The 13,073-nt window shown below is 44.6% G+C and overlaps 1 protein-coding gene across 5 annotated transcripts in view; it reads left to right on the top strand.

Moving 5' to 3' along the window:
* Window positions 1-13,073, top strand: part of LOC143817273 (deuterosome assembly protein 1-like) — a 62,359-nt gene that overhangs the window by 32,657 nt on the left and 16,629 nt on the right. For all 5 annotated transcript variants that reach the window (XR_013224098.1, XR_013224099.1, XM_077298532.1 and 2 more), the window contains exons 7-9: window positions 4,330-4,584; window positions 6,136-6,245; window positions 7,978-8,071. Coding sequence is in view for 3 of the 5 variants with exons in the window: in XM_077298532.1 (XP_077154647.1) it covers window positions 4,330-4,584; window positions 6,136-6,245; window positions 7,978-8,071 (459 nt within the window). In the remaining 2 variants the exon portion in view is untranslated. The remainder of the gene's footprint in view (window positions 1-4,329; window positions 4,585-6,135; window positions 6,246-7,977; window positions 8,072-13,073) is intronic.

Genomic DNA, 13,073 nt, shown 5'->3' with positions numbered 1-13,073 from the left:
TTAGAGGAAGACAGTACTATCTGAGCCTGTATCCTTTTAGAGGGAGACAGTACTATCTGAGCCTGTATCCTTTTAGAGGAAGACAGTACTATCTGAGCCTGTATCCTTTTAGAGGGAGACAGAACTATCTGAGCCTGTATCCTTTTAGAGGGAGACAGTACTATCTGAGCCTGTATCCTTTTAGAGGGAGACAGTACTACCTGAGCCTGTATCCTTTTAGAGGGAGACAGAACTATCTGAGCCTGTATCCTTTTAGAGGGAGACAGTACTACCTGAGCCTGTATCCTTTTAGAGGGAGACAGAACTATCTGAGCCTGTATCCTTTAGAAGGAGACAGAACTTTCTGAACCTGTATCCTTTTAGAGGGAGACAGTACTACCTGAGCCTGTATCCTTTTAGAGGGAGACAGTACTACCTGAGCCTGTATCCTTTTAGAGGGAGACAGAACTATCTGAGCCTGTATCCTTTAGAAGGAGACAGAACTACCTGAGCCTGTATCCTTTTAGAGGGAGACAGTACTATCTGAGCCTGTATCCTTTTAGAGGGAGACAGTACTATCTGAGCCTGTATCCTTTTAGAGGGAGACAGTACTACCTGAGCCTGTATCCTTTTAGAGGGAGACAGAACTATCTGAGCCTTCATCCTTTTAGAGGGAGACAGAACTATCTGAGCCTGTATCCTTTTAGAGGGAGACAGAACTATCTGAGCCTGTATCCTTTTAGAAGGAGACAGAACTATCTGAGCCTGTATCCTTTTAGAGAGAGACAGAACTATCTGAGCCTGTATCCTTTTAGAGGGAGACAGAACTATCTGAGCCTTCATCCTTTTAGAGGGAGACAGAACTATCTGAGCCTGTATCCTTTTAGAGGGAGACAGAACTATCTGAGCCTGTATCCTTTTAGAGGGAGACAGAACTATCTGAGCCTGTATCCTTTTAGAGGGAGACAGTACTACCTGAGCCTGTATCCTTTTAGAGGGAGACAGAACTATCTGAGCCTGTATCCTTTTAGAGGGAGACAGAACTATCTGAGCCTGTATCCTTTTAGAAGGAGACAGAACTATCTGAGCCTGTATCCTTTTAGAGAGAGACAGAACTATCTGAGCCTGTATCCTTTTAGAGGGAGACAGAACTATCTGAGCCTTCATCCTTTTAGAGGGAGACAGTACTACCTGAGCCTGTATCCTTTTAGAGGGAGACAGTACTACCTGAGCCTGTATCCTTTTAGAGGGAGACAGAACTATCTGAGCCTGTATCCTTTTAGAGGGAGACAGAACTATCTGAGCCTGTATCCTTTTAGAAGGAGACAGAACTATCTGAGCCTGTATCCTTTTAGAGAGAGACAGAACTATCTGAGCCTGTATCCTTTTAGAGGGAGACAGAACTATCTGAGCCTTCATCCTTTTAGAGGGAGACAGAACTATCTGAGCCTGTATCCTTTTAGAGGGAGACAGAACTATCTGAGCCTGTATCCTTTTAGAGGGAGACAGAACTATCTGAGCCTGTATCCTTTTAGAGGGAGACAGTACTACCTGAGCCTGTATCCTTTTAGAGGGAGACAGAACTATCTGAGCCTGTATCCTTTTAGAAGGAGACAGAACTATCTGAGCCTGTATCCTTTTAGAGAGAGACAGAACTATCTGAGCCTGTATCCTTTTAGAGGGAGACAGAACTATCTGAGCCTTCATCCTTTTAGAGGGAGACAGAACTATCTGAGCCTGTATCCTTTTAGAGGGAGACAGAACTATCTGAGCCTGTATCCTTTTAGAGGGAGACAGAACTATCTGAGCCTGTATCCTTTTAGAGGGAGACAGTACTACCTGAGCCTGTATCCTTTTAGAGGGAGACAGTACTACCTGAGCCTGTATCCTTTTAGAGGGAGACAGAACTATCTGAGCCTGTATCCTTTTAGAGGGAGACAGTACTATCTGAGCCTTCATCCTTTTAGAGGGAGACAGAACTATCTGAGCCTGTATCCTTTTAGAGGGAGACAGAACTATCTGAGCCTGTATCCTTTTAGAGGGAGACAGTACTACCTGAGCCTGTATCCTTTTAGAGGGAGACAGAACTATCTGAGCCTGTATGCTTTTAGAGGGAGACAGAACTATCTGAGCCTGTATCCTTTAGAAGGAGACAGAACTATCTGAGCCTGTATCCTTTTAGAGGGAGACAGAACTATCTGAGCCTGTATCCTTTTAGAGGGAGACAGTACTATCTGAGCCTGTATCCTTTTAGAGGGAGACAGAACTATCTGAGCCTGTATCCTTTTAGAGGGAGACAGTACTATCTGAGCCTGTATCCTTTTAGAGGGAGACAGAACTATCTGAGCCTGTATCCTTTTAGAGGGAGACAGTATTATCTGAGCCTATATCCTTTAGAAGGAGACAGAACTATCTGAGCCTGTATCCTTTTAGAGGGAGACAGTACTATCTGAGCCTGTATCCTTTTGGAGGGAGACAGTACTATCTGAGCCTGTATCCTTTTAGAGGCAGACCGTATTATCTGAGCCTGTATCCTTTTAGAGGGAGACAGTATTATCTGAGCCTGTATAATTTACAGGGAGGCAGTACTATCTGAGCCTGTATCATATACAGGGAGGTAGTACTATCTGAGCCTGTATCATTTACAGGGAGCCAGTACTGTGTGTTCCTAGGTCAGATACAGGAACACACAGGGAAGCAGTATTATCGATGTTGGCATCTTTCACAGGGAAATACAGTGGCATGTAAAAGTTTGGGCACCCCTGGTCAAAATTACTGTCATTGTCAACAGTTAAACAAGTTGAAGATGTAATGATCTCTAAACGGTGTAAAGTTAGACACATTGCCTTTGTGTTTTAGGCATTAAAAAAATATTATCATTTTTCCCATTTTAAAAATTACAATAAGGAACATGGCCAGATGTAAAAGTTTGGGCGCCTTTGGAGATTTGTGTGCTCAGAGAACTTTGACCAAGGTTTCAGACCTTAATTGTACTGCTAGGGTTAGGTCTTAGGTCACTATCATCATCAGGAAAGCCCAGGTGATGCAGGGCTATTTGGGTCTACATCATTTATAGGGTGGCAGTACTATGTGTACCTAGGATAATTATAGGATGAGACAGGGAGACAGTACTATCTGTGCCTTGGTTAATACTGTAATAGTTCTGCCTTTTTACTCCTCTATTATTCACCAAGGTGCCGATAGGCAGAAATAAGGGTGCAAATACTATCGGCACCTTGATCAATCATGGGGAGAGATAGGGAAGCAGTACTATCTGTGCCTAGGTCAATTCTAGAAAGAGACAGGGATGCAGTACTATGTGTCTTGGTCAGTTATAGGGAGGCAGCGCTGTCATCCTTGACAAAATGGTGGCAGCGGTGGGATCTGTGTGGCCATCCCGGGCTGTGAATTTGTCAAGGATGACAAGCACTATTTGGCTAGGTCAATTATAGGCACACAGAGGGAATCTGCACTGTGTTCTTGGGTCAATTTTAGGAAGAGACAGGGAGATGGTACTATCTGAGCCTATTTCAGTTATGGGGAGAGACAGGGAGACAGTACTATCTGTTTCTAGGTCAGTTATAGGAAGAGACCCAGAGGCAGTCAATAATAGGGAGAGACATGAAGGCAGTACTGTATTTCTGGGTCAATTGTAGGGAGAGACAAGGAAGCAGTACTATAGGTGTCTTGGTCAATTATAGGGAGAGACAGGGAGGCAGTACTATAGGTGTTTCGAACAATTAGAGTGAGACAGGAAGGCTGTACTATATATCTGGGTCAATTATAGGAAGAGACAGGGAGGCAGTACTATAGGTGTCTTGGTCAATTATAGGGAGACAGGGAGGCAGTACTATCTGTGTCTCGGTCAATTATTGGGAGAGACAGGGAAGTAGTACTATCTGTGCATTCCTCATATACAGGGAGGCAGTACTGTGAGTACATATCGTTTATTTGGTGAGATTGGGCAGGCACAAGGAGACTGTAATAAGGAGTGGGAGCTTTTCCGCCACTGTGTTAATTAGGGATTGACACCTTTTCATTCTTTGTGGCGTTTTCTTCCTTTTATACCGGCTTTCCTGATTGTTCCGCTTGGACGGCGGCCAGTATGAAGTGAGATTTGTGGACCTAGCGGTAACATTTCCATGTGTCTGTAATGGCTGTATGGGAGACGTAGGCTTTACAGCTCTTCCATGGACTCTTCCCTTTCAGTAATTATTGCAGCCTGGTGAGCGGAGAAGAGCATGTTTTTGCTGGTTTATCTAATTGGTGCTCAGGGTCTCGTTATTTCTTGCCCATAATGAAGGATACAATGTGTAATTGTAATATATGATGTGTGTTCTTATTACCTAGAAGCAGTCGCTCAGCCACCCGGAGCAGCGCTCATGCAGGACGCGGCTGCAGGACGAGGCAATTACCAATAGCCAAAGCGACATCAGAAGATTGAGGTGCCAGCTTGACGCTTCCCAGGAGACAATCCGGAGCGGCAGGGTCATCATCGAAAACCTCAAGACTACTGTAAAGGAAATCACATTAAGTAGGAACTCGCTGAAAGCTGAGAATCTGCAACTCTTACAGGAGCTGAGGGATTGTCAGAAGCGATGCCAGGTAATGACATGATGGAAGGCAGCACATGTCCACCATTGGCACAAGCACATGATCCGGCCCCGCTTCCTGGAGCATAAGGACAAGGACCCTCCCCCACTTTCTGGAGCGGAGAGACAAGAATCCTCCCCCGCTTCCTGGAGCAGAGGGACGAGGACCCACCTCCGCTTCCTGAAGCGGAGGGACAAGGACCCTCCCGTGCTTCCTGGAGCGGAGGGACAAGGACCCTCCCCTGCTTCCTGGAGCGGAGGGACAAGGACCCACCCCTGCTTCCTGGATCAGAGGGACAAGGACCTGCTCCTGTTTCCTGGAGTGGAGGGACAAGGACCTGCCCCTGCTTCTTGGAGCAGAGGGACAAGGACCCTCCCCTGCTTCTTGGAGCAGAGGGACGAGGACTCACCCCTGCTTCCTGGAGTGGAGGGAACAGGACCCGCCCCCGCTTCCTGGAGCGGAGGGACAAGGACCCGCCCCCGCTTCCTGGAGCGAAGGGACAAGGACCCACCCCCCCTCTTCCTGGAGCGTAGGGACAAGGACATGCCCCCACTTCATGGAGCAGAGGGACAAGGACCCGCCCCCGCTTCCTGGAGCATAAGGACAAGGACCCTCCCCTGCTTCCTGGAGCGGAGGGACAAGGACCCTCCCCCGCTTCCTGGAGCGGAGGGACAAGGACCCTCCCCCGCTTCCTGGAGCGGAGGGACAAGGACCCTCCCCCGCTTCCTGAAGTGGAGGGACAAGGACCCTCCCCCACTTCCTGGAGCGGAGGGACAAGGACCCTCCCCCGCTTCCTGGAGCGGAGGGACAAGGACCCTCCCCCGCTTCCTGAAGTGGAGGGACAAGGACCCTCCCCCACTTCCTGGAGCGGAGGGACAAGGACCCTCCCCCGCTTCCTGGAACGGAGGGACAAGGACCCGCCCTCTCTTCCCATAATCCATTTCAGTGTCCCTGTTGCAATAGATGGATTACACTTTACAACAGGCAGTAAGTTAGATAGAAGAGACATCACTTAGTAGTGATTTTTTTTCTGGGGGGTAAGACGACAATTTATAAATAGTGATTTGCAGATTGGTTATTTATCATATGATCTATCAAATAAGTTCAAAGTGCAGGATTATATATGGCATGTTCATACTGTCTGGCTCTTATGGAAAGGTCTAAGGTGGGATGAGAGGGGTGTGGAGGGCCAGGCTTAGGATGCCGCACACTAGTGAAGATCTCCATAAATCCACATTGAGAGGATTTGTAATCTCAGCATGGATCCTGCCTGGTATTAAATCTGTGGCCCATTACCGTGTATATGCGATTCTGTGCAGACGGCATTGACCCTATGTCAGAACGATCCTAGACGGATTTATCAATGTAAAGCCTGTGGCGTGCTGCTGACATGAGATTTGTGCTTCTCCTACAGATGCATAGTAATAGGCTCTCATCCGCTCGAGCTTTTCTAGTTTTCTCTCGGATAAAGCCCATGATTGATCAGTTGTCTCCAGTATAATGGTGTAACAACCTCCCAAATTAGATAGAAAATCAATTTCCTCTTTATCACTCGACCCCTAGAGGACGGAGAATAAACTGCGGGCACGTCAGGACCTCTGCAGGGCGGCCGAGCTGGATCAGAGGCAGCTGCACTCATTAATTTCGGAGAAGGATGAAGAGAATAAGCTCAGGTATGATCGCTGACATCGACTATTTTTGGGACCCCCACAGAGAAAGGTCAGGGGATAGGGAACTAGTCTCAGATTGCTAAAAGGAGTTAAAGGGAATCTATCAGGACAATGTTACTACTAATACTTGAGGTATAGGTCGTGGAACAATAATAAATAAAATGATACCTGTCTTATATTAATCCGATGTGTCAGCGTAGAGAAATCGAGCTTTGAAGCCACATGCAAATTAGCCATGAAGTGCATTTGGGGCGTGTCGGTATACACAGAGGACATGAACACTCCCACCAGTGCACTTCCAGGCTAATTTGCATGTGGCTTTAAATCTCAATTTCTCCGCAACAGTACTACAAGAAAGGTATAATATTTCATTCTTGTTCTGTGATGTATACATATATATACCAGATTGATCTGTAAACATTGTCCTGATAGGTTTTCCCTTAAGGGTCATGGAGGCAATGACAGGATTATCCTTTTTCTTTCTCTGTTGGGTGTACTAACCATGGACAAGCCACGTCTATTTTAGCTCATAGAGTGTAGTCACAAACACACTGTGTCACAGAGAAATATTAAAAATCGATAAGACATCTCCAGCGAAGAGGACATATCACCCTCACATTGAACATATGGGAAAGTGAGAAAAAACTAATTCCAACAGGGTATGAGGGAAGAGAGCTAACATCCCCATCTCATTTGAAGTAGCAGCCCCCTTCAGTGGCCAGGTAATTAAAGCAGGGAGATTTGCTGGGGAAAGAGACAACCAGTGTGAGTGTCGTTTACGCAGAGGAGGAGAACTGCCTTTCTAGGAATAAGCTAAGAATTTTTCATAGATATTCCGGCGTTCAGTGTTGCATATTGGGGTTTGCATCCATCCGATATTTATGGGATATATATTTCCGGCGCTGTTACAAAGGGACGAACAGAACACATTCACTCACATCATTGTAAGGCCATTCTAACCCCTCCAACTTGAAAATGGGCCGATAGATGATGATATCCAGGTCATGTTTGATCTGTATGTAAAGGTAAAGAAATATGACGACATTGTCTACCTCTTGGAAACTCCAGGGGTGAAGATATCCTGTAAGTTGGGGATCTCAAAAAAATTCTAACAGACCGGGCATACTCCACAACTAGCCACCATATGAGCTCACCAAGGAGAGGTGTGTATCTTGATCTAATAAAAAGCTGAATTTGGGTTTGGGACATTGGTCATTCTAGAAGACCTAATTAGCTGTGAAAGCTTTGTATTTGCCCAATCAGAGTGCTTCCCTCTGCTAAGCTCTGAGCTATTTCCATGACATCAGGTTTAGTAATTCTTTTTTCTTTATTCCTTTTTATTTTATGTAATTTTATATATCGGATTGTTTTGTTCCCCTTTTATAACATCTTTGTATAGTTTTTATAAATGTTGCTTACTTGTCTGATTTAAATATATAACTTTTAATAGATCTGTTCCTCTTGCTCTGTAAACCGCACCCCTGAAGCCAGTGGAGTTGTATTTCCAGGACAAACTGGTGCCAACCAATGGATCTGTGTGATCTGTCAGGTGTCATCTGTGACGAAGTGGTAACGGTGGTGGGATCTGCGTGACCACCCCGGCAGTTATTTTTGACACACTGCTTCCTACTCTGGTGTACATATACCCTGATGTGTAGGCTGAAGTGTGAATAAATTAAGTGTCATCTTTTGTATGTTTATTACATTTTGTTGGATATCCTGTTTTTTTTTCTAGCTCTCAAGAATCACACGTGTTCATGAAGGAGCAGGCGTCAACCCGAGAGAAGCTTCAAAAGAGATTAAAACGGTCTCCCTGCAAAAAAGATCAGGTAACGTAACCGCAGAAGGTTGATATTTGCACAGTATCAGAAACTCTAGAATGTGACGGTTCCGGAAAATAATGCTTTAATGAGGTGATGTTTATTCTTAAACAGTTTGAATTAATTTTATTTTACCTTTTTAACCCCTTAACGACCGCTGATACACCTATTAACAGCTGCAATTAAGGGTACTTATGCCTCAGTGTCGCTTTATAATGGCGCTGAGAATTAAGTGTATAGTGCCCCCCAGCTTCGAAATTTCTCCGGGGTCTCGGCAACTCGGGGTAGCTGAGACCCCAGAGAACATGATTCGGGTCGGTGTTTACCAACCACAGTGTTGTGATCTCCGTTATTAACGGAATAACGGCGACTGCAAGAAAAATAAATTCCCATTTAATTTCTCTCTCCTCCGATGTGATCGCAAATCAGAAGAGAGAGAAATGGGTTCCCCCGATCCCCCCTGGTACTTCCGGTGTCCCTGCATCCCGGCATGAAGTGCCCTTGATGCTGGCGCCTTCCGGGAAGAAAACGACGGGCGCATGCGCAGTGCGCCCACCGAGATCTGCCGGCTGGACATTTTTCCTATTGGTTCATTTTGATCACTGTGATAGACCCTATCACAGTGATCAAAATAAAAAAAAATTGTAAATCAAACCCCCCTTTATCACCCCCTTTGTTAGGTAAAATAAAATAAATGTATTTATTTCCATTTGGGTTGGGGCTAAAGATAGGGTTAGGGTTAAAGTTAGGGTTGGGATTACAGTTAGGTTAGGGTTTTGATTAGGGTTAGGGGTGTGTTGGGGTTAGGGTTGGGATTAGGGTTAGGAGTGTGTTGGGGTTAGGGTTGGGATTAGGGTTAGGGGTGTGTTGGGGTTAGGATTAGGATTAGGGTTAGGGGTGTGTTGGGGTTAGGGTTGTGGTTAGGGTTGGGATTAGGGTTAGGGGTGTGTTGGGGTTAGGGTTGGAGTTACAATTGGGGGGTTCTATTGTTTGCGTACATCAGGGGGTCTCCAAACGCTACTTTCCGCCACCCTTGATTCCAGCTAACTCTTGAAGCTCATCAAGAGAATGCCAAGAGTGTGCAAAGCAGTCATCAAAGCAAAAGGTGGCTACTTTGAAGAACCTAGAATTATAAGACATATTTTCAGTTGTTTCACACTTTTTTGTTAAGTATATAATTCCACATGTGTTAATTCATAGTTTTGATGCCTTCAGTGTGAATGTACAATTTTCATAGTCATGAAAATACAGAAAAATCTTTATATGAGAAGGTGTGTCCAAACGTTTGGTCTGTACTGTACATTACAATGGAGACTGCTGTATATACAACTAACACATGTAGCTACTGTGAAGCATATCATAGAATGCTGCTAACAGGAAAAATGGTGGCCCCAATGCAATTAGTTGTCACAAACAAAAAAAAACCCCATATTTTGAATCAGATAATTTTTATTAGGTTTTTCAAAGGTATACAACAATACAAAACCCACATAAAGACAGCGCACAATCACCTTCTCTCCAACCAACACCCACCCCAGCCTCTGCAAACACAACAATTCTAAGTAATAAAAATGTATCCCAGTATGTGTGACATGCAGAAGTAGTGTTAACTGCTGTTGCTTCAAAAGCATCCAGCAAACTAAAAACAGTCTAGAAAAAAAATGTGTATCGCTGGGTGGTTGTAATTATTAAAAAAAAATATGTAAGTGATATATTCCCTTTAATTCAGTTTGCGTTGGAAAATCTGCAAATATATCATTCTCCATGGGCCAAAATAGCCAAATATTGCAAGCGGCTATAACCTGGATCTCATCTGTGTCCCCCCTGACCTGGGTTGTGCTGTCTGTGTATTTTCCTGCGACTACCGATTTGTACCGGTAGACAAATAAGTGTCTATTATCTCGTTTAATTCACCATGAGCTTATTTTTTACAAGCTCCTAAGTGATTGGTATCTAGTGACAGATGGACGTGCAGATTGTGCTGCCCTCCGTCATGTAACATCGACTGCTCGCTATCTGAGTACACATTACATTAGTAAGCCCCTGCAGTTCTTCATTTCTCCTCTGGGGTTGCTGCAGGGATATTCAGCACCTGAGCTGCCCACATATTGCAGATCTTTATGGGAGACCACACTATATGATCACCTGTTTTTCAAGGAATTGTCCAAAGCAGATTGTCTTAAGGCTATATTCACATCTTTTTGTCGGATCTGCTTCAAAAATCACAACCAAATAATCAACAAAACACAAGACTCACCCGACTCATTTCAATATTAATCTGCTTTCATGTTCATACTTTCAAACTTCTGAACTTTTTTGTCTCTTAAGTTTTTGAAAATGCCTGGTAGAAAAACAGAAGTCTCATGTCACATAATGGAGGCAGATTCCTCCTGGAACCTTCTCCAAATTACACACATTAAGTCAAAGGGCTGGTTTAGGGGAAGAAATGCTTCTGAAAAGATTGTTCAGAACTGTTTCAGGCAAAAAAAAAAATTGTCCTCAAAAATTCTCCAAAGGCTCGTTTTTCAAGGGGAAATTGCCTCTGGAAACTAAAAAAAACAAACAAACAAAAAAAAAACACTCTGCCTGTACTAAGTCATGATTGGTATCTATAAGATTTGCATATAGGAAGGAGACCCGATTCACCAATCCGTTTTTGTCAGAATTCCAAAGTATCACTGAAATATATCATTTTAAGTCCCGGCCAGTCAAGAACTTTTTGAAAAGTTGGCAGAACTTATCTAGTAAGGAGCACGGCTGACATATTCATCACCATTTACGCTACATACGTGGAATGAATTGGGACAGACATGTTCTCCAGTCTCTGCCTGGTGAACGTTTCTTACAGTGGTGGACACCACATTGAATGTGGCGCATCTTAGTCCTCAACGCGTAGTACAAGACATCAGTCTCGGTGAATCGGGTCCATCATGGTGGTTTCTGAGAACTGGAGTTATGGAAGCACACATTTTTGTTTTCCATTGGTCATCCTATAGTCTGCCTGCCCAAGCACGAAATGACTGATAGCAGTAGATTGCACGCTGTCTTCTTCTTGACAGCCCTCCCGAAAATCCACCGATAACTGCATCTAATCAACGACTGCCAAAGAGGTCATATACGGCCAATTGAGTACATGGAAATATCCGCAGAGCGAGAACGCTCACCCTAGAGTGTAACGTCAGGGACCACATATTCTCCAAACTGTCCAAATCTCTGTTTGTAACTCAAAATACTGTTATAATAATCTGCATTCTTCAAGTGTCCCGTCTTATGGACTCATGCATCATATATTTGGATGTCCAGTGAATAAAGATTTACTCTGGGCAGAATGGTGCTCAATGCAATAAGTGTAGCAGCTCTGGATATACTGGGAGTTTCATCCGTGGCATAATTTAGAGGGGGCGAGGGTCTTCTATATGGTCATAAATCATTAGGATGTTGATGTCATTGGCAGCATTAGCATTCCCCGCTGATACGTCTGCTTCCTTCTACTTGTCAAAGGTGCATTTTGTAATCAATCAAAGTAAATCTTACATCCCCGCTGAAACAAACACGTTACGTAATAAGGCTGAAAATTGTCTTGCTCCTGAAAAGTGTGAGCTGAATCTTTGAGTATGACTACTTGGAGAAGTATGCACATTGTATCAAAGGATGTCCATAGTATTAATCCTGGTTCCTTTAAGTATTAAAGAGGTTTTCGAGAACTTGGATATTGACTAGCTCTCCTCTACAATAGGTCATCAATATCAGATGGCTGGAGACCTGACAACAAGCACCTCCATCAATCAGCTGTTTGTATGTCCAGCACCTCCATCAATGAGCTGTTTGTATGTCCAGCACCTCCATCAATGAGCTGTTTGTAGGTCCAGCTCCTCCATCGATCAGCTGTTTGTAGATCCAGCACCTCCATCGATCAGCTGTTTGTAGGTCCAGCACTTCCATCGATCAGCTGCTTGTAGGTCCAGCACCTCTATCGATCAGCTGCTTGTAGGTCCAGCACCTCTATCGATCAGCTGTTTGTAGGTCCAGCACCTCTATCGATCAGCTGCTTGTAGGTCCAGCACCTCCATCGATCAGCTGCTTGTAGGTCCAGCACCTCCATTGATCAGCTGTTTGTAGGTCCAGCACCTCCATTGATCAGCTGTTTGTAGGTCCAGCACCTCCATCGATCAGCTGTTTGTAGGTCCAGAACCTCCATCGGTCAGCTGTTTGTAGGTCCAGCACCTCCATCGATCAGCTGTTTGTAGGTCCAGCACCTCCATCGATCAGCTGTTTGTAGGTCCAGCACCTCCATCGATCAGCTGTTTGTAGGTCCAGCACCTCCATCGATCAGCTGTTTGTAGGTCCAGCACCTCCATCGATCAGCTGTTTGTAGGTCCTACATGGCCATAAGTAAACAGTGTAAGGACCTGGGACACCACCTCTGCATATTCTGTATATTGCCTAATCATTTTTGCATACTGCAGCCACTTCAATGGGAGCTGTGCTGAAGTGCCCAAAAAAGTCCACTTCACAGTATATGGAGAGGCAAGGTCCCATTTCTGTAATTTATTTCTGGCTGCGTGGGATGTATAAACAGCTGATCGGTCAGGGAGCTGGGTATGAGGTAGACCTGAATTACCTTTTCTTATAATAGGGCATCTATTTCTAAGTTGTGGACAAGCCCTTTAACTAGTGAACCTTAGCAGTACTTCTTGAGACTTTTCAAAGTCTATTTATGCAGGAAGCAGCTTATTTCTTCATCCTGTCAGAGGGTCCACTTTCTTGTCTGCATCTGATTCCAGCGATTCACTTACTAGGTTTCAATAAAATCAGTGTTTTATCAGAAGGAGATTATCATTGAATGACTAGTGTCTCGTGCCTCCTAGTCAACTGCTCTGTGTAACCACGCCCCCACCACTGATTGGCAGTAGTGTGGGCGGGAATATACAGGGCTTTGCATTCTGAGCACTGCCAGATCTGCAGCAGAGAAAACTGTGATTCAAAATTATAGCATGCAGACCAGCAAGTG

The sequence above is a fragment of the Ranitomeya variabilis genome, chromosome 3 (assembly GCF_051348905.1).
Source record: "Ranitomeya variabilis isolate aRanVar5 chromosome 3, aRanVar5.hap1, whole genome shotgun sequence".
In the NCBI taxonomy this organism is placed as follows: Eukaryota; Metazoa; Chordata; class Amphibia; order Anura; family Dendrobatidae; genus Ranitomeya; species Ranitomeya variabilis.
Note: the sequence above shows the minus strand (reverse complement) of the source record. Positions and strands in the feature narration are given on the sequence as shown.